General features: G+C 44.9%; 1 protein-coding gene across 8 annotated transcripts in view; it reads right to left on the bottom strand.

Moving 5' to 3' along the window:
• Nucleotides 1-20,675, bottom strand: part of Ssdp (Sequence-specific single-stranded DNA-binding protein) — an 80,519-nt gene that overhangs the window by 42,083 nt on the left and 17,761 nt on the right. For all 8 annotated transcript variants that reach the window (XM_019056042.2, XM_072304700.1, XM_019056044.2 and 5 more), the window contains exon 5: nucleotides 11,921-11,962. In XM_019056042.2, coding sequence (XP_018911587.1) covers nucleotides 11,921-11,962 — 42 coding nt within the window. The remainder of the gene's footprint in view (nucleotides 1-11,920; nucleotides 11,963-20,675) is intronic.

A 20,675-nucleotide genomic window follows, 5' to 3' on the forward strand; every position in this document is an offset into this window, starting at 1 on the left:
ATTTACATCCTCCGAAAGCTTGAGACGCGCGTCTCGGCGGCGGCGAGGCGTGGATGATCGATTTTCGATATTTTCCCATTTAAACCTACGGTAAAGACATCGGTAAGAATCGATTATCAGGGTGTTTTTTGCGAACATCCTGTTTATCGATCCTTTTCCATGGGTATAAATGGCAGATCAATCGATATATCGCAAAGCACGCCACGCCGATGCGTCTCGAATTTTTGGAGCATGCGCGCGCGCCAGGGTAGACATACTGAAACAGGCAGGCCAAAAATCAGTACTTCTACAATACTTTCCAGTACATTCCCAAGATATTCAGTACCTCCTCAATGGTGAAAATTCAGTACATTTTCAGTACCTCTAATTGATGAGATTCGAAAAATTTCAAAAATTTGAATTTCTCGCTCAAATTTCGACAAAAATGACAACACATTAAAAAATATTCCGGACCTCCCTGCGAAATTTTCGCAATTCTTCAGTACTTCCGCACCGCCCTTAAGAAATCCGTACTATTTCCGGAAATTCCGGACTTGTTGACACCCTGCGCGCGCACAAAAATTTGATAAACCTACTGCGGATTGAGTATTGTAATTGATAGGCAAACCTATTGACACATTGATGGACAAAATTTATTGTTAAATTGACCGCAACCGTAAGTTATTCTGGGACAAATGCAAAAACCACCCGATCAGACGATCCACGGATGCCATGATCGGTAAGGAAATTCAGAGAAGGTTAGGAAATTTGGTGCATTCTCTCACAAAATTGGTGATTTTGATCGTATTATTTGGTGTGCATTTTTAAAGCGTGTCTTAAATCGATTACATGCCCGACAACTTTGCGATAATTAAAAGCAACCGGGGTAAAAATATGCTAGTTCATGAGAATGTGAAATACCGTTATTTTCGAAAATTATTTTGTACGGCAAGGATAATCGGAAAAATTACCACTAATGACGAATGTGCTTTGCGCGGAGAAGGTAGTCAGCCACCGATTCTTTACCACAGCTTCAAATGGGGGGTTATCGAAAGTCGATCATTCACGCCTCACCACTGAAATTTCGTTGTTTGGATTCGGGCGTGGAATGGCAAAAAAGGGCAGATTTCGTGATCCTGGATATTCGACGTCAACGTCACGTTCTTCACAGCTGGTGAGCGACGTCACGCGCACACGCCATGACGTCACAGACAACGCAATGATGTGGCACGTTTTATCATCACTCCTGAAAAAATTGAAGGCGCTACGAGTTTCTTAATAGCAATACGATGATGCAACTATTCGTGCTCGGAGATGTCCGTGTTGCCTGCGTGAAATATTGAAGGCGCTTTAATTTTTCTTAAATTGCGACGCGACGCGACGCCTGGCTGCAACTCAAGGATCAGGGGCGTGGCATGCTTGGCGATGAATCGATTGATCTACCGTTTAAACCTATGGAGAAGGCAGGAGGGGTGCAGAAAGTTCATCAGTGTGCGCTTTCACAGGGTGTCTTCTAAAAAAGGCTGTCCAAAGATTAGTACTTTTACAGTACTTCTCAGTACTTTCCCAATTAATTCAGTACCTCCTCAAAAGAAAGATTCAGTACTTTTTCAGTGCCCCCTTAACTTAACTATTCAGTATACTTTTTCAGTACCTCCGATTCACAATATTGGAAACATTTCAGAAATTTGAATTCTTGCTCAAATTGCGGCAAAAATGACAAAAAATGAAAAAATCTCGGACCTTCTTGCGGAATTTCCGCACTTTTTCAGTGCTTCCGGACCGCCCTTAAAAACTCCTTACTATTTCCCGACTTTCCGGAAAGTCCTGACTAGTAGACACCCTCGATTCAGTTCTTCCGACGAATGTACGATCCGGATGCTTTCCAATCTTACGTACCCACGGTGTCTACTAAAACAGGCTGGGCAAAAATAAGTACTTTTACAGTACTTTTTCAGTACATTCTCAGGAAATTCAGTACCTACTCCAACAGAAAATTTCCGTACTTTTTCAATACTATTCATTAGACGAAATTAGAAACATTTCCAAAATTTGAAATTACGACAAAAATGACAAAAAAGACAAATTATTAAAAAAAATTCCGGACCTTTTTGCGGAATTTCCGCACTTTTTCAGTACTTCCGGACCGCCCTTAAAAAATCAGTACTATATCCGGACTTTCCGGAAATTCCGGACTTGCAGACACCTTGGTACCGAGCTTACAAAACTCATGCTTTCATCCGCATCTCCACACTATTAACGACCATGGGAGGCGCATGAAAGCTACGAAAAAGAAAAAAAAAATGGTGCAACGCCATTTCCCGCGGGGCAAGTACCGCCCGGAGCGGATAGGCGAGGGATGACTATTTATCGTACTCTTGACCTTCGCATCGTTTTGGCGAACCCCTCCCCCTCCCGCGACCGAGAAGGGGGGGGGGGTGGCGCGGCGGTGACGCGGATTTAACTGGAGTAAGTTCAAGGCGCCCGCGAAAAGCGATGCAGTCGCTCGCCGACCGGAGAGCTCTAAACTGTATCCCCCCCTCCCCCCGGGGAGTGGGGGGGTGGGTGAGGAGGAAGAGGGGAAGGAGGGGAAAAGAGGTAGGAGTGGGATTCTGAGTCGGGCGCAACAGCGCGAAAAGCTCGGCGCGGGGAGGTTAGAGCAGGGTGCAGGGGGGGTGATTGAGGATGAGGGGGTGGGGGACAGGGGGCGGGGAGGGGGGGTCAAGATATCGGAAAAACGCGGGGAAACGCGTGAGCGGGGACCGTGCTCGGGAAGAACGCCGTAAGAGCATTCGGACGTTGCCAGACTTCCCCCGCGATGTATCGATTGTTATGCCATTTAAACCTATGGTAAAGAATCGATTATCGAGGTGTTCGCTGCGAACACCTTGTGAATCGATTCTTTTCCATAGGTTTATATGGCAGATCTATCGATATATCGCAAAGCACGCCGCGCCACTGGTTGAGAAAATAGGACCACGAGCACGAAGCCTACGTTCTTTGTCCAATTACCACCAATCATCCGAAAGACTCTCGAAAATCGATGGAAGATCAAAAATTAATTTCATTTCCAAGCTCATTTCAGGCTCATTTTCAATATTTTCTTTGACTTCCGAATGAGATTGCCTGATTTTTTGCGCGAATGAAATATGGGCACTCGTCGGATCGTCCGGTTTCATCGGCGAAACTGAACGAAGTTGAAACAATGCTTAACGGCTTCGGAATTTCATGAACAGGGTGTCGACTGAAACTGGAGGACTAACGATCAGTACCTTAACGGTAATTTTTCAGGGATTTCCTGAAAAATTCAGAGCCTCCTCGACGGATAAATTTGCCACATTCGAAAAAAAAAGTCTCGTTGCAATTGTGACATCAGACGATGAACTATACAAATCCTCAATTGGACGTATTTCTGTCAAACAGAACTATGTGCAATATGACATGAGCCGTGTTGTGTATACATTCTTATGGGTCTCAGGGCTCATGTCTTAATGCACATAGTTCTGTTTGATAGAAATACGTCCAATTCGGCAACGCCGTTACCGCTGTCGCCAAATTTTGGGTTACTGATGACCTATATTTTGAAGGGTGCTAACTGGGACACCAGAACCAAGTTGTTGGGTTTGTTGTGCTTTCAAGCTCACCGCACTTTCCGTTGAGATAGACACAAGTTGGCAACAGTGTTTTTTATCATACCAATCCCCGACTAATGATCGATTTTGAGAAAGGCGGTCTGCTTCGACAGATATCGATTTTTTTACGAAACCAAGCGTCGCCAAATTGCAAGAATGTAGAGAAAGAAATGGAGGAGAAATGGACAAGTAAGTACTTCAGCCGAAGGTACTTAGGAGGGATTAAAAAGCTTTTCCGATCGGTACCTTCTGTTCATTTGTTTTTCCACGAATTCGTGCACGAAAAATAAAGAAAGAAGACAGAGACAAACAAAAAATCATAAATAAAATCGATTAGGGTTCCGAAGAAACGATAAAACATTTAAAAACTTTTCACAGGGATTTTTTGTAACACGGCGTTCGCGAGATAACTATTTCAACTCCTAAGACATGCGGATTGCATAGCCTGAGTCTTGAAGGCGATTTGAAAGCGTCTCGATTACGGTCCGCTTCTCTACTTTCCAGTCTGTTTCTCCCAAACATTTTTGGACCCCTCTCACATTTCTCCAGTTTTTAAGAGGGGATTTAAAACCAAGTTTATTTTTTTAAGCTTTTAGCTTTTAGCTCGAATTTGAAAATTCTCCGACATGAAAAATGTCACTGCCGATCTCCAGATTCCAATATCAAACCAGACTGGCCAAGAATGTTCATAAATGAGCGTTTTTCCGCAAAATGAGTAATTTATGCAAAAATTAATCAAATACGTGCTTAACAAACGAAGGGTCATAACAATAGTCATGATAAATCATTCTGGAGAATTTGAATACATAGATTGGTTACCTAGGACAAGGTCTTTAGTTTTTTTTCATCTTGGGAAATCCTGATTTTTCCTGATTTTTGACTGCTGGATCCTGAATTCATAATTTTTCCAGATCCTGATTTTTTGCAGAGAAAATTTAAAATTTGTGCATAAGCGTGTGCGAAAGCATAAACAAATTCGATGAGACAACCGACTTTTCTCAAATCCTGATTTTACGATCGATTTTTCCTCAAATACTGATGGACCTCAAATCCTGATAGAATCGAGAACATCCTGATGCTCGACACCCTGTAACAGCTCTATCACCCAACCTCAAAATTACCCATATGTTTGAACCCTCCCTATACAGCATGCTCCTAAAGTTCCAGGACAACAGCGCGAGATACCGCCCCTGTAACTTTAAAAAAATTGAAATAGAGACTCGAACTTGTGCCAGTGCTACTAGGTCAATGGAAACGACTTTTGGCACCCGCCAGAATTTTATGGGAATCACCTTGAAAAGGGGCAAGAAACCTCGGGGTTAGAGGTAGGGGACTTTTGGATCACCCTGTATAAGTACCCTACCGAAAACCGACAACGCACAGTGGATCGAGTCAAATAGAGGGGGGTCGGACATGACATTTTTTACTAAAACTGCAAATTTTGATGTGTACTTCGTCACACTTAGAATTTCAAGGGGTGCTTCCAGGAGAAAATTTCACGAGGAAACCAATGGAACCACTTTCAGAACCTCAAAAATTTGTAAAAACGGAGTTATAAGCGTTTAAAGTTTCCAACTTTGTCCGACCTCTCCTATTTACTCTATCCACTGTGCAGCGACGCGCCCCGAACCCAACCGAAACGCCGCACAGTGGACCGTGTCAATCAGAGAGGTCGAACATGCCATCATCATTAATCATTAATATAAACTTCGAAGGATTCTGCCTTTTTCTATTTCACTCGAGGGGAAGTGTCCCCTCCCGGACTCTCTTCCCCACCCGGTGACTGACGCTGCGCTGTGCTGAACGGTTCAGCCTGAACCTTTCCCCTACGTCTGACCGTTCCCCACTCCTCTGTCAGTCGAACCATATGCCACCGCTTACGTATTGTCACTCGCCCCCCCCCCCCCCCCCAGGTACCTACCGGCCAGCGGTCAGTTGATGATAAATCTCGCTCATGCTCCTACGCAGCTACGCATTGATTACCTACGCCAGCGAATTACTTTCCAAATAATTAGAATTTCTTCGATAATAGTTTTCTTTATTTATTCGACGGTATTTTTCTCTGTTCTACTGTGATTTCCTTGGTTCTCTACTGTGTTTGACTGTGTTGAAATTTATATTAATACTCACACGGAGAAAAAACTTCGTGCATGGGACCCGACGTTGAGATCATACGAATCTCTTAAAACTTGAGGTCCAGCTGCCGAAATTCGGGTCAGAAATCTGAAACACTTCGGTATGCACCGAGTACTTCAGATGTGTGACCTGAAACCTTCGGTATATACCGAACTACTTCAATTGTCTGACCCGAACTTCGGCAGATGGACCTTAACTTTTCGGATGCGTGATCCGAAAACTTCAGAGATCCATATGATCTCAGCTTCGGGTTCCATGCACAAAATTTTTTTCTCCGTGTTTCCTTTAGGGGACGCAACTAAAATTTCAGTAAATTTTTTCAGAAAAGTAAAAAAAGTGGCTAACAATGGTTCCTCACCTTCTCGTGGTGTTGGCTGTTTTACTAAGTGGGAACCGTCCATAAGATATAGTCTATTTCTTGCCCTGCCATTATTATTCTACAAGTTAATTGTGGAATGAGAATTTCATAATGTTTTCTATGAAATCTTCAAAATATAGTGATAAAAAATTTGCAACTACTACAAAATCGGCTCGCGAAGCGAGCCGAATGTCACTCGCGCAGCGAGTGACCGGGGGTCCAGGGGGCGTAGCCCCCGGCTAGGCGTGACGGGCGCGCGAAGCGCGCCCAGAACGGCTAGTTTGGTACTAAAACTGCAAATTTTCATGTTTAATCCGTCACATTTTGAAGTTTAAGGGGTGCTTCTGGAAGGAAATTTTACGAGGAAACCAATGAAACCACTTTAGGAACCTCAAAGTCTTGAATAAACGGAGTTATAAGCATTTAAAATTGCCAAATTTTGTTCAACCTCTCCTATTGACTCGATCCACTGTGCGCCGCCGTACGAAAGCACCGAAGTAACGGGAGGACGAAGGTGTGCAGGGTAGTTGTGGGCGTGCCCCCCCCCCCCCCGGGGGGGGGGGGGTGTTCGCGAAACGCACGCGCGAGCCCGGCCCGCGTCGCAGCGACCCCCGCGTGGGCGGCTCGACTGCAGGCAGCAGCAGACGCCAGCCAACGACGGGAGCCGCACGCACGCGGGGCTATCGGCCTTTGCCGGGGCCGTCGCGACGCCGGGAAGGGGGGGGGGGATGTCGGGGGTCGCGTCTTCTCGGAAAAGCGCGGGATCGTTGCCGCCCCGCCGTGCGGACACGTGACGGAAGCGTGGCCATAGCTCCTCCGCGTTCGGGAAGAGCCTCCGCGTCGGCACTTTCCCGGGAGAGGAAAGTTCTCGAGACTTCAGGCTGGGATCCGCTTTCCCGGAAAACGCCGAAGGGAGAAACACGAAAGGGCGAGAGTCACCTTTTCGTACTTTCAAAGAGCTGCAAAAAAGTATCACCTTCTCGTTTCATGATGCAGGGTTGCTCTGGAGAAAAAACACATTGGATCTTGAGTCCAGACTCTTGAAAATATTGATAAGAAAAAGGACTCTTGATTCAATCAGATTTAAGCTTGAATCAAAAGGACATCCGCTCAAATTAAGAGGCTTGGTTCTTGATCTAAGCTTAGATCTGATTGAATCAAGAGTATTTTTTCTTGTCGATGTTTTTAGAGTCTGGACTCTAGTTCCAATGTGTTTTTTCTTCCAGTGTGCCGCAAAATGTAGAAAATGAAATTCCCTGACATTTCCCTGATTTCCCTGACACTTTTGAGAGAAATTCCCTGACGATTGAAGTTATGTCCAAGAGACATAATTTGAAAGAGTTTCCAAGCAAAATTTGACGTTCTATACGTAAAATCTGCTCTAGGAAGCTAATAAAGGTAAATTGAAAATTTTTCCCTGACACTTCCGTCATTTTCCCTGACATTTCCCGGTTTTTCCTGGATTTTTAAATTTCCTGACCGTGGCAAGCCTGTCTCGAGGCTTCACGCAGCTGAAATCTACTTTCCCGGAAAACTTAGATGCAGGAAACACAAAGGGCACCGAGCCACTTTTCCAAACTTTGAACTCGAAGAAGTGCAAAAAAAAGTGTAATCTGCTCGTGCACGTGTCTACTAAAACAGACTGGCCAAAAAGCCGAAAGTCTAAAATACTTTTTAGGTACCTTACCAAAAATTTCAGTACCTCTTAGACAAAAACATTTAGTACTTTTCCGGTGCCTTCCATTCGACGAAATTCGAAAAATTTCAAAAATATGAAATATTCCCCCCAAATTACGACAAAATTCCGGATCTTCTTGCGAAATTTCCGCAATTTTTCCGTACTTCCGGGCCGCCCTTAAACAATCAGTACAATTTCCAGACTTTCCGGAAATGGCCTCAACTTGAGAGCTTTTTTTGAGCTTGAGAGTTGATTTCAGAGAAAACCAGTGGCACCACCGTGTTTCTCACGAACTTTTACATAATAGTCTAAAGTCAAATCGCAAATTCCTCACACATGCAACATCTCCATTATGAGGTTAGTTGACGGAGCTTTAGGAGCTCCGAACGTGCTAGCTGCATATCCAGCTAATTGAAGGCGCGGACAAACGCTGAAGCGTCGGCGCGGGCGGGCCGCTGCGAGTCGCCAGCCCTGCAGTCTGCACTACAGAGCACGAAGTCGAACTCGCCCGCACCCGCAAGCGACGCGATAGACCTGTTGCTCGGAGAAGCCTCATCTTACTTGCTGCTTCGTGTAACGTCCAGCTACAGCACGATTCTACAGAATCGTTCGGGCTGTTATCAATGCTACCGTGCTAAAAAAGAACGCCGTATTGGCTTTATAATGATACCAAATTTCTTCTCAGAAAATATTTATTTTTCAACATTGTGAGGAATTTTTTTCCTGGACATTTTCTGAAAAATCGAGAGGTAAACATTTGGAATTATTTAAAAAAAATCGTGGTTTGTTAGGGAAATTCGGCAACGTCTGAAGGCCCATACGACGTTTTTCCCCGGAGCGAAATTAATGGCGATTTAAAATGGGCTTTTGTGGAAAATCGCTTTCCCGGGAGATGAATGGATGATTAAGGAAATTAAGGTAATTTTCGGCTTCAGCGGCGAAAAAAATGAGGAGGTAGACGACACCTAGGTAAAACAAAATTTACAGGAAAATTTCGTTTTGCGTCCTTTCGTACGCAAAACGATCGGATCCGGTTTGCACAATAAAGTACGCGCGAATGATGTCATTCCACTCAAAAAACCTGCTTTTCAAAACAGCGAGAAAAATTTTTTTGGCATGTGAAGTACATGTTTTTGTGACCCATACTATGATCAAAAGCCTGGCTATTGTTAAAATCGCACTTTTCAACGAACCATACGTTCTTTTTCAGCCGTTCTTATCAGTAAATGTTACAGATGCGTCATTTGGGCCGAATTAATAGTTGGGGGAGGCAGAGGCTACAACAAATCCAAAAATGACATTAGTGCGATAAATTTAAGCACTCATTTTTTCGGGGTCCCAGCCCCAATTTTTTCGTCGGCAGCCTGTCCGACGTAGATTCGATAAATGCAATGGAGTAAAATGCAGCATGACAGTGTTGCCAACATTCCGGATTCGCCACCGCGATCCGACACCCTTTCCCAAGAGGCCGAGGGGACATTTCCCCCGTTGCCAAATTGTTGGATTTGCCACTGTTGGGTTGCCACTAATGGATTTCCTGCAAGTTGGCAACACTGTTTTACCTCCGTTTATAACCACGTGACGTCGAACAATCGATCCAGGTGAGGCAGCCTGTTCGACGTAGGTTCGATACATTCAATGGATTTAAATGCAGTATAACAGAGTTGCCAAATTGATGGATTCACCACTGCCACTGCGATGCGATAAACTTCCCCAAAAGGCAGAGGGGACGTTTCCCCCGTTGCCAAATTGTTGGATTTGCCACTGTTGGGTTGTAAGGGATTTCCTGCAAGTTAGCAACACTGTTTCCCTCCCGTTTAAAACCACGCCAAACAATCAATCCAGGCAAAGCAGCCTGTCCGACGTAGGTTCGATATATTCAGGGTGTCTACTAAAACAGGCTGGTCAAAAATAAGTGCTTTTACAGTACTTTTTCAGTGCATTCTCGAGAAATTCAGTACCTCCTCCGACATGATTCCGCACTTTTTCAGTACCTCCATTAGAAAAATTTCAAAAATTCGAAATTGCGATAAAAATGACAAAATATTTTTAAAAAAAAATCCGGACCTTTTTGCGGAATTTCCGCATTTTTACAGTACTTCCGGACCGCCCTGAAAAAATCAGTGCCATTTCCGGACTTTCCGAAAATTCCGGACTTGTGGACACCCTGCATATTCAATGGATTTAAATGCAGTATAACAGTGTTGCCAAATCGATGGATTCGCCACTGCCACTGCGATCCGACAAACTTCCCCAAAAGGCAGAGGGGACGTTTCCCCCGTTGCCAAATTCTTGGATTTGCCACTGTTGGGTTGTAATGGACTTCCTGCAAGTTAGCAACACTGTTTTCCTCCTGTTTAAAATCATGCAAAAAATCGATCCAAGCGCGGCAGCCTGTCCGACGTAGATTCGATATATTCAATGGATTTACATGCAGTATAACAGTGTTGCCAATTTGCTGGATCCGCCGATGGGCGAGTGACAACGCCGGACAGTGACAGGGACAAATACGGACCTTTTTGCGGAATTTCCGCACTTTTTCAGTACTTCCAGACCGCCCTTAAAAAATCAGTACTATTTCCGGACATTCCGGAATTCCGGACTTGTAGACACCCTGTACATTAACGGATTTAAATGCAGTATAACAGTGTTGCCAAATTGATGGATTCGCCACTGCCACCGCGATCCGACAACCTTCTCGACGAGGCCGAGGGGACTTTTGCCCCGTTTCGTGGAACCCTCGAGCTTTTTCGTTCCATTGATTTTTCCTATTTTCGCCACGGCGACCCCGACACGGGGCGAGGAGCGAGCGAGGGATTCACGACGACGACGGAGCCGAGGTGAAGGGACCAGGGACCGGGGGAGGGGGAGGGGGGGAGCGGGGGTGATCCCGACGATTACGACCCTCCACCCTTCCGCCTCCGCCACCGCCGCCGCCGCCGTGGCAAGACAACCGAGGGTGCTCGGGGTCGAACCTGCAGGGGCGGGGAAGGGAGGGTGAAGGGGGGGGGAGGAGGCTCGTGGGATGAACGATCCCTTGCTTGGCGATTCATTACACTTTCGTAGCGGGGTGGAAGCTCCGGGTCGAGTCTTGCAAGACGGCAACAGTGTGCTTGGCACATTTGAATGTGCGCAATATGATCGAGATTAATCGATTCTACAGGATGTCCACCAAAACAGCACTGGAAAAAGAAACACATTGGATCTAGAGTCCCGCGACTCTTGAAAACATTGACAAGAAAAAGGACTCATGATTCAAAAAAGGAAATCCGCTCAAATTAAGAGGCTTGGTTCTTGATTTAAGCTTAAATCTGATTGAATCAAGAGTATTTTTTCTTGTCGATGTTTTTAAGAGTCTGGACTCAAGATCCAATGTGTTTTTTTATTCCAGTGAGGCTGGCCAAAAATCAGTGATTTCACAGTACTCTTTCCGTATATTCCCAAGAAATTCAGTGCCTCCTCAAAAGAAAAATTCAGTTCTTTTTCAGTATTGCCATTGGACGAAATTCGAAAATTTCAAAAATTTGAATTTCTCGCTCGAATTGCGACAAAAATGACAAAATATTCCGGGCATCCTTGCGGGATTTCTAATTTCTTCGGTACTTCCGGACCGTCCTTAAAAAATCAGTACTATTTCCGGACTTGTAGACACCCTGTTCTAGATGAGGTGATACTAGATTATTTACATGAAGTTGAATGGAGGGGTAGGCGATTCATTACTCTTTCGTAGTGGCGTGGAAGCTTCGGGGGCAGAGTCTTGCAAGACACTGACGGTGTGCTTAGCCCGTTTGAATGTGTGCACTGTGATCGATGTGATCGATTCCAATCGATTCTGGATAAGATGAAACTCGATTGTTGACAAAAAGTTGAAATGAGAGGTTGGCGAGTCCTAACACTTTCGTGGCGGAATGAAAGCTTCGGGTAAAGATTCTAGCAAGACGGCAACAGTGCGGTTCATCCATTTGGATACTCTAGTTTTACTCTAGAACACCTGAAAATCTCATAAAAAAAGTCCATAATTTTCCTCAGCAACACGTAATCCATCGGCATCAACTTAGCAACGTTTAAACGTTAGAGCAGAAGTATTATGCATATCTTTACGAGTGAATCAATGCTAGGCGATTGTAAATTACTTACATGTGCGATTCCATTAACATTGTAACCGGAATTAACAAAACCCTGTAACAGAAGAAAAGAAAGAATTAGAAAGTTTCGACCAAAAACTAATCAAGGCGGAAAATTGTGGAAAAAAGGGGGATTAACAACCCCCTTCCAGACACTTGAAACAGACCATTCGCTGACACAGCCTTGGTCGATTTGCGGCATTAGAACACTTTCTAAAGGTCCACCAAGTCCGATGTGAAATTTTTATGAAAAGACGTACAGTTTATGTCGTCTCCTAGCAGTTGGTTATCCACTTGACATTGGAGGGAACCACACTGGAAAAAAAATACATTGGATCTAGAGTCCAGACTCTTGAAAACATTGACAAGAAAAGGGACTCTTGATTCAATCAGATTTAGATCAAAAGGAAATCCGCTCAAATTACGAGGCTTGGTTCTTGATTTAAGCTTAAATCTGATTGAATCAACAGTATTTTTTCTTGTCGATGTTTTTAAGAGTCTGGACTCCAGATCCCATGTGTTTTTTTTTCCAGTGCACACTTCGCTACCACACGCGGATCTAGCAATTTGGCAACGCCAGATTCCCTCCGTTTAAACCTATGTTAAATGATCGATTCTTGTCGAAGCGCTGGTCCTTCCGACAATCGATACATTTCCATAGGTTTAAATGAAGAGAAAAAAAGTTCCAATTGGAGGGAACCACACTTCGGTCGCGAGTGACAACGCCGGAATTCGAGATGGGTCGAACACGCCTGATTCCTGGTTCGATCGTAGCCTTCCGCGTTCTCGAGTCGTCTCGAGCGTAGCGCCGCACAGTGGGAACGCAACTTCAGAAGAAGTCGCGCCTGAAATGTATTACAAATCGATGGCCGAATTATGAAACCACGTATCTCCATTTACATTTGGTGAAATTCCCTGACAATTGAAGATGTGACGGATGTGACGGATGGTTAAGAAGGTATAATTGAAAATAGTTTTCAGCAAAATTCGTTGTTCGAACCCTCAAACCTATTCTAACAAGCATATAAAGATGATTTAACACATTTTTCCTGACATTTTTCGATAATCCGTAACTTTTTAAAATTCCTTGACATTTCCCGGTTTTCTCCGACTGTGGCAACCCTGTTGGGGGGAGGGGGGGTGTGTAAAAACATCGGAAAAGTGTGTTACTTAAAACTTGCAAGGCCCCTTACTGACTAAGGATGTGTGGAGTCTCTGATCGGTTGCCGTTAGTTCGTCTCTTACTTGCCTCATTTGTCCATCAGGGCCGGATTTACCTACTTGCCGCCCAAGGGCCGCCTGTATTTTGCCGCCCCCTTCTCATACATTTTGAAATACCAATAAAAACCATCAAGTAAGCGTGCCAGCGGGGGAGGGGTGCATAAGAATCGTTTACTCGTGTTGGACATATTTTTTGGGAAAGCCCTGTTAACACTACTAGCAAAAGTTCACGGAACTTTTCGCGAAAGTTAAGTTCCGTAAACCTATTTCTGTGTAGACAAGGCTTTCCATTCATAAGCAATGAACGAACAAATTATGAACGAACAAACATAGATGTAGTTTAATGATTTTAACTACCGCCGCCGCGCCGCGCAGACTGCACTGTGTTTGACGCAATGCGTGAAGTATTCACGCAGTCTTGTAGGCGCTAAGCGTTTCACGCTGACCGCACTGTCTTTGGAGCAATGCGTGAAGTATTCATGCATTCTTGTAGGCGCTATCCGTTTCACGCAGACCGCAGTGACCGCACTGTGTTTCATGCAAGGCGTGAAGTATTCGTGCAGTCTTGTATGCGCTAGTATGTGTTACATGACGACCGCCGCGCCGAGGGCTTCTCCTTTTCATCTCAAGTCCTCGTCATCATTGCTCTCTAAGTCGCGCCGTTCCAGGCCAAATTGCGTGTTTGGTTTGTCTCTTACCTCGATTAATGTGAGATGCTGTCTCTTGTACCACTATAAGACAACAAAATTAGAAATCGCTATACTCTCAGGAAATGAGAGATTTTGTCGCCTATTCTCGTTGGTAATTTTTTTCAAAATTCGATTTTCTTTTAAAAAAAATTGCAAAATTTGCCGCCCTTGATTTGCCGCCATGGGCCGCGGCCCATGTGCCACCCCCTTAATCCGGCCCTGTTGTCCATCACAACCACTCGCCTCGATCATTGGGATCGCCCCGGCCCGACTGTCTCTATGTGTATCGGCTTGTCTATCAATTCCGATTATGGGCCTACTTGGCGCCGAGCGAGACGAATCGATCCAAGGTGAGCCAGCGGCCGCGGAACTCGCGGATAAGCCGTTGGTCGCTTCGCTCATCTGCACGCTGCACTTCGTCGTCATGGGTCGCCACTCCGGGGTCGGCGGGCCTCGAAAAACGAAACCGAATACTCTCCGAAATTGAACAGACACTGTCGAAGTATAACTGCCGCGCTGGGGAAAAACGCCGTATGAACCTTCAGGCGTTGCCAAATTTACCTTTGATAAAATGTGAATTTCCTGGTAAATTTATGAACATTTTTCTTCCGATTTTTCAGATAATTTAGTTCGCAATTTTACCTAAAGATTCTGAAAATTTAAAGGAAAAATAGTCATAATTTTCCTGAAAAAATAAACATTTTATCGAAGGAAATTTGGCGACTCTTCAGGGTGTCTACTTAAACAGGCTGGTCAAAAATAAGTACTTATACAGTACTTTTTCAGTAAATTCTCAAGAAATTCAGTACCTCCTCCAACAAAAAAATTCCGTACTTTTTCAGTACCTCCATTTGACGAAATTCGAAATATTTCAAAAATTTAAAATTGCGACAAAAATGACGAAAAATTACAAAAATTCCGGAACTTTTAGCGGAATTTCCACACTTTTTCAATACTTCCGGACCGCCTTTTAAAAATCAGTACTATTCCGGACTTTCCGGAAATTCCGACTTGCAGACACCCTGAAACCAATATAACCACTTTTGGAGCCTCAAAGTATTGTATGAACGGCGTTATGACCGTTTAAAGTTTCCAATAGTCCGACCTCTTCTATTGACTCGATCCACCGTTCGCAGTCGACGATCGACGAGATTTCGGGCGGATATGGGAAATAGAAATCCGTCATCGTCGTTCCCCGTTTCCCGTTGCACTATCCCGGAGTCGAGCACGGCGCCGCCGACGATGACGGAACGGAGCGAAAAATGGGGCTCGGGCTAATTAGCCTAATTTCTTCCGGTGTCGTCGGTTGTCGGTGAGTTCCCGGTTCGACCGGCTCCGGGCGGCATGCGGCGCGGATTCGATGAACGGTGAGTTCCGCTAAAAAGCGCCGCGCGGCAGCCTCACGTCACGTCGCGTCGCCCCGACGACGTCGTGTTGCCGCACGCTTCTCCGACCGCACGATTAAAAAGGAGGGCCATCGATAAGGGCCACTGAAGGGCTCACCCTGAATTTTCTCGACTCAACAACGAACTACACCTCTAGGATGGCTGACCAGTGTTAGAGACCCGTAACGTTTTGAAGTTGATATAGGTTAGGTTTACTTGGGCTCACACAGCAGGCTGCCATCTAAACCCATGTAAGACACTGCCCACCTTTTGCCCCAATTTAGTTGAATAAAGTGATAGCAATGAAAAGATGGCATAATACTCGCACCTCAAAGGGTTTTCTTTTCTCAAAAAATAGGACATTTGAAAGCAAACCTCAAAATAATTAATGTTTACGAAGGTTGAAATTTTCACATGTAATCCTTATGTGCGAGACGCGGCAGAAATGGAGAGTGGGGTTAGCTATACTTGGGCTCCCACCCCCCTCCTGCCTTCAAAACCCGTCCCATGCGCGTAACGCATGGTTTGCTATCTGGGGGCCATTCTAGAGGTGTAGTTCGTTGCGACTCAACGATGTTTTTGCTTTTCATTGAAGACTCATGTTTTACGGAAAACATTATGATTCGGCCACTTTCGGTCTCACTGTTAAAAATCAATGATTTACTCTGAGTGAATAGCCGGCGTGAAAAAAAAAATTCAGCGCGAATGTCGCGCCGCACTCTGAGTGAATAGATCAGAGCGTTTATATCACGAACGACGGACGAATTATAGTTGAGCTCCCTCAAGTAGCGTAAATTCAGCATATAAAGATGTGGGCGTCAAGTGGCAAAATGGTAACGCACTCGTCTATCAACGCCGCGACTCGAGTTCAAATCCATGCTGCGGCGGTTCCGTTTTACATTTTCTTGTCAGAATTTCACTCCCGCCAGAGCGCGAAAATCGCGCCGGATCCATGCATTCAGAGTGACAGGTGGTCAAAATAGCAACTGAGTAAGCGTAAATTTCGCGCCGGGATTTTTAACAGTGAAGAGTCTACGACTGGCCTAAACATGGGTCTACATTCTGAATTAGGCGGCAAATTCCCATACTTGACAATCAACCGCGAATCTACCAAACCCGCATTTTTCGCCGAAATCAGCATCGAGACCCGTCGTGTTTAGGCCGGTATTCGGCCTCTGAGCCCGGAGAGCGGACGGTATGTCTATGTCTATATAGCCCGTAAGTATGGCTTCCACGGCCGTAATTTTTTTTTTTTTAGTGTACATCCCAGAAATAAGAAAAATTTAAAGGATTTTTCAAGCTGCTCCGTTTACAGATTCAGGAAACAATTTCTTTCAGCACTTACGCCCGGGCGCAGACACCTCAGAATGTGACAGTTCCGCTGGACCATGGTCGAACCAAGAGCTGGCAACAGACTCCACGGCGAACTCTCGTCCGCGTCAGAACTAGGCCAATTTTCAAGGCAGATTGAACCGAGGAGCGCCTAACGGTGACTTACCAGTTCAAGTCCTCCGTATCTTCGAGCCTGACGTCAGCCTGGCTATCAGTCTCAGGTACTTCCTCGGTTTACCTCAGCGAAAACAATTTTTGAGACCGTCCAGGGAATAAGAGATCACAGTGCCGAAAAACTAGAATTAAGATAGTTGTACCGCACACAGAAAAAAGAACTCTTGCCTTAGAAGCCGTACTTACGGGCTATATAGACATACCGTCCGCGTTCCTATCTCAGAGGCCGCAAGTTCCGGCCGTAACACCCGGAGCAGTCAAAACTACGGCTCCAGAACCCGGATCTTTCGGCCTCTGAGCCCGGAACGAACGGAATGCCTAGCCTGTAACTTTTTTCTTCAGTGTATCTACTATTCTGAAAGTAACAGTTGAGTAGACTGTGTAATGATCCATTGCGTATTTTTGGAGCCAAAATCTCGGACAAGTCCACTTTTGAAAAGTCCAAAGACACGAGAAAATTCTCGCTCAAATTGCGACAAAAATGAAGTGGACATAGGATTTTAGTGGTGGCTTGAAGATTAACAGACTGCACGAGGCGCGATCTTGCAGGAAAATACTACACTCAAAGAATCAGCGCGCAAAGGACAGCACCGATAGCACATAGCACACTTATCCAGGCTTTATTGAAAAAAACGCGCGGTCCGTCGTACGAAGGAAAAATTCCGGACCTTCTTGCGGAATTTCCGCACTTTTTCCATTACTTCCGGACCGCCATTAAAAATCATAAATATTTCCGGACTTTCCGCACAAACGCCATGCTAACGATCACTGAAGACACGAATTTCCTGATACTGAATAGGTTCCCCAGTTTTTACGGCCTGTAGATACTCAGAAAATGCTTCATTGGAGTCAAGAGGGATATCATTCGAAAGTTCATACTGCGCTTTTCCGTAATGCAGTAGTTTCGTCAACGCCGCAGTGTTGCCGGATCGCGCATCGATTTACGCGCGCACGAGCGTGAAACTTGGCGCCATGTTGCACGATCGGCACGGAGAACAGGATTATTTCACGATCACGAGGAATCACTCGCTGGGAAATTCGTGAACACGTTGGAAACTCGGCAACAGCGACCCGCGGGTCCGCGACCTGGGTGCACGGTTGCCAGATTATCCTTGACTAAAAACCAGCATTTTCCCCTGGTGAAACTGTACGTAAAATACGCTCATTTCCTCACGTGATGCGGCAACAGCGCCGCGCGCGAGCGGCGGTGGCTTGGGGACCACGTCGCCGGACTGTGCGATAAAATACGAATATTTTATATGGGGTTAAAAGGGGATATGTGCTGATTTTTCAGCACTGTCTGGCAACATAGCGCGGGGAGCACCGTTGCACGCTGCTACTGAACCGTATTACCGCACCACCCACTCCCCCCTCCCCGCCCCCCGCGAACGTCTCCGCAGACTCGCTCGGATGCTCCAATCCGGCGTTGCCAACTGCGCCAAAAAATGGAGAATTTGCGAGAAAATTTTGTAGCATCATCTACGAGAGCGTACGAAGCCGGGTTTTCTGTATTTCTGATAATTTTTTTCTGAAATGGAAAATCGCAGAAAGAAATATTTAAAAGAGGCGAAATATACCGCCTTGAGACGTCTTTGGGCGGTATCTCCCATTAAGACACGTGTATTTTGATAGATCAGGTCATTCGATCATAACTCCTACGGTAATTTTTCGATTTAGAAACCAATGATAGTTTCGTTCTCAGCTCACACGATAGTTACCCTTAAAATATATACATCATCTGATTTTAAACACATGCGAAATCTGTGTTGTGTGAAATTGGAGACGCAAATGAGACGTTAAAAAGCCATTCCCAACTTGAAATAATTAGTTAGCCAAAGGGTTTACCAAGATTTCATTTTGGATTTTCCTCATATTTTCCTAGATATTCCGGGTATTTAAATGAAAATTCCTCATTTGCGGGCATAAAGTGATGTTCGTTCGGTTAATGGAAACCAAAACGCAAAAATGAATTAAATCAAACGTTTGGAAAATGCTTGTGGCATGCTCGGAATTTCCTGATGGTGATCTACGGCCTATATTCCTCATTTTTCCCGATGACATCTTTCCGGATTTTACGGACGGCGGACACCCTGATAACGGGGGCGTGATTCCGTCATCGCAGAAAAAGCTCGTTGAAAGAGGGCAAGCGGGTCGGAAGGGGGGGGGGGGGGGCGCAAAAGTTCCGAAAACCGCGGCTAGAGCTGGGTTGCCACGGATTTTTACACGTAGAACTAGCCGACTTTTTCAGGTTTCCCCGGTCACTATAGCGACGATTCTCTAACTTTTAACTTCTAGGACTGTAGGGGATGAGAAACAACGATGCATTTCACGGTGTTCCGAACACTGAAAAAAAAAAACTTCCGCCGGGGAAGCCACCCGTCCGCGTTCCGGGCGCAGCACCCGAAGCGATCGAAGCTACGGCTCCAGCACCCGGAACTTTCGGCCTCTGAGCCCGGAACGGACGGTAAGTCTATATAGCCCGTAAGTTTTTTTTCAGAGGATCCGACTGGGAGAAAAGCTGAATATAAGTGATGCGAAACGAAAAAATTCGCAATTTCCATGAAATCATTTTTCCCCAACTTTTGGGGTCGTTTCGTTCACTTATCCTGGTTTTTTCTCTACTTTTCCCAAACCGTTTTACTCCTGACTTTTGCAGGATTTGCAAGTCCGTAACCACCATGCACTCGCCTAAAATTATTAACATGCAACATGCAAAAACGGGGTCCAACTGTAAAGTAAGGGCGCACGGGAGATGCCTCCGTGGACTTGCGATTCCTTTTACCGTTTTCCTTTGATGGGAAAATTCTTGGGGCAGGGGGTCAATATTATCAGTCAGTTTTGTAAGAGGGTCATTCGCACGGAAATTTTCGAAAAAATCCGTAAAAATCAGAGAGTATGACGTATTTTGACTGGAAATACCAACTGAAAATCCAAATTCAGACCGTGTGCCCATAATCGGGCAGGATGGACCCACCCAATCGCAGTGGACTGCACCCTCAAGAAACTGGGATCAGCATTTTCTCCGCTGCCGTGCTGAGAAAGAAAAGCACCGTACTTATGAGCCTGCAGAAAGTTACACAATTTTCTTGGACAAATCTTGAATTTTTGGGGAAACTTGAGAATATTTTTTGTCGATTATTCAGAGAATATTTTTCGTATTTTGATCTTAAGTGTCTGATAATTTAAAGGGAAATATTGACTTTTTTACAAAAATAGATATTGTCTAAGAGAAAATTCGGCATCATTCGAATGCTAAAACAGCGAAAATCCTCGGTGAGGCGGAACTATAGAGTCGGTCGTTTTTTGACATCCAGAGAAAAATTTCTGTATAAATTCTCAGTATTTTCAATTTTTTTTCAGGGTTGCCACAGGATTTGGAAAATTAAATTCCCAGACATTTCCCTGATTTCCCTGACTAATTTTGGCAAAATTCCCTGCCAATTAAGCAAATGTCAGCTTTTTAAAAAGACATAGTTGGAAATAGTTGTCATGCAAAATTTGTGGTTCGAAACGTCAAACCCACTCGGAAAAGCAAATGCAGGTGATTCCACGATTTTTTCCGGACATTTCCACGTTTTCCCTATCATTTCCCGGTTTTCCCTGACTGTGGCAGCCCTGTTTTTGCAATAACTCCAGCATTCTGGACAATTTTCCTCACCTCGTAGTTCGACCGTCCCGAAAAAAAGACAAATTCAATTTTACGAAAATGTATAAAATTTCAAAATCCTCCTCTTGATTTCAGCCGTCTAGAAAACCCTTCTATTCTACGAGAAAAACGGAACGCTTATTAAAATGAAAGTCTGGCAACTCTGATCGGCTCCTTCAATTCCTCGCATCCTCTCATCCTTCGACCTGCATCTCCTCTCCTCAGTGTTGCCAAGTCGGCACAAAAATCCATCAACAATCGATATTCTCCCATTGGCGACTACGGTAACAAATCGATCATCGAAACGCCCGTTGCGAGCAC

This window comes from Bemisia tabaci, chromosome 9, assembly GCF_918797505.1.
Source record: "Bemisia tabaci chromosome 9, PGI_BMITA_v3".
Classification (NCBI taxonomy): Eukaryota; Metazoa; Arthropoda; class Insecta; order Hemiptera; family Aleyrodidae; genus Bemisia; species Bemisia tabaci.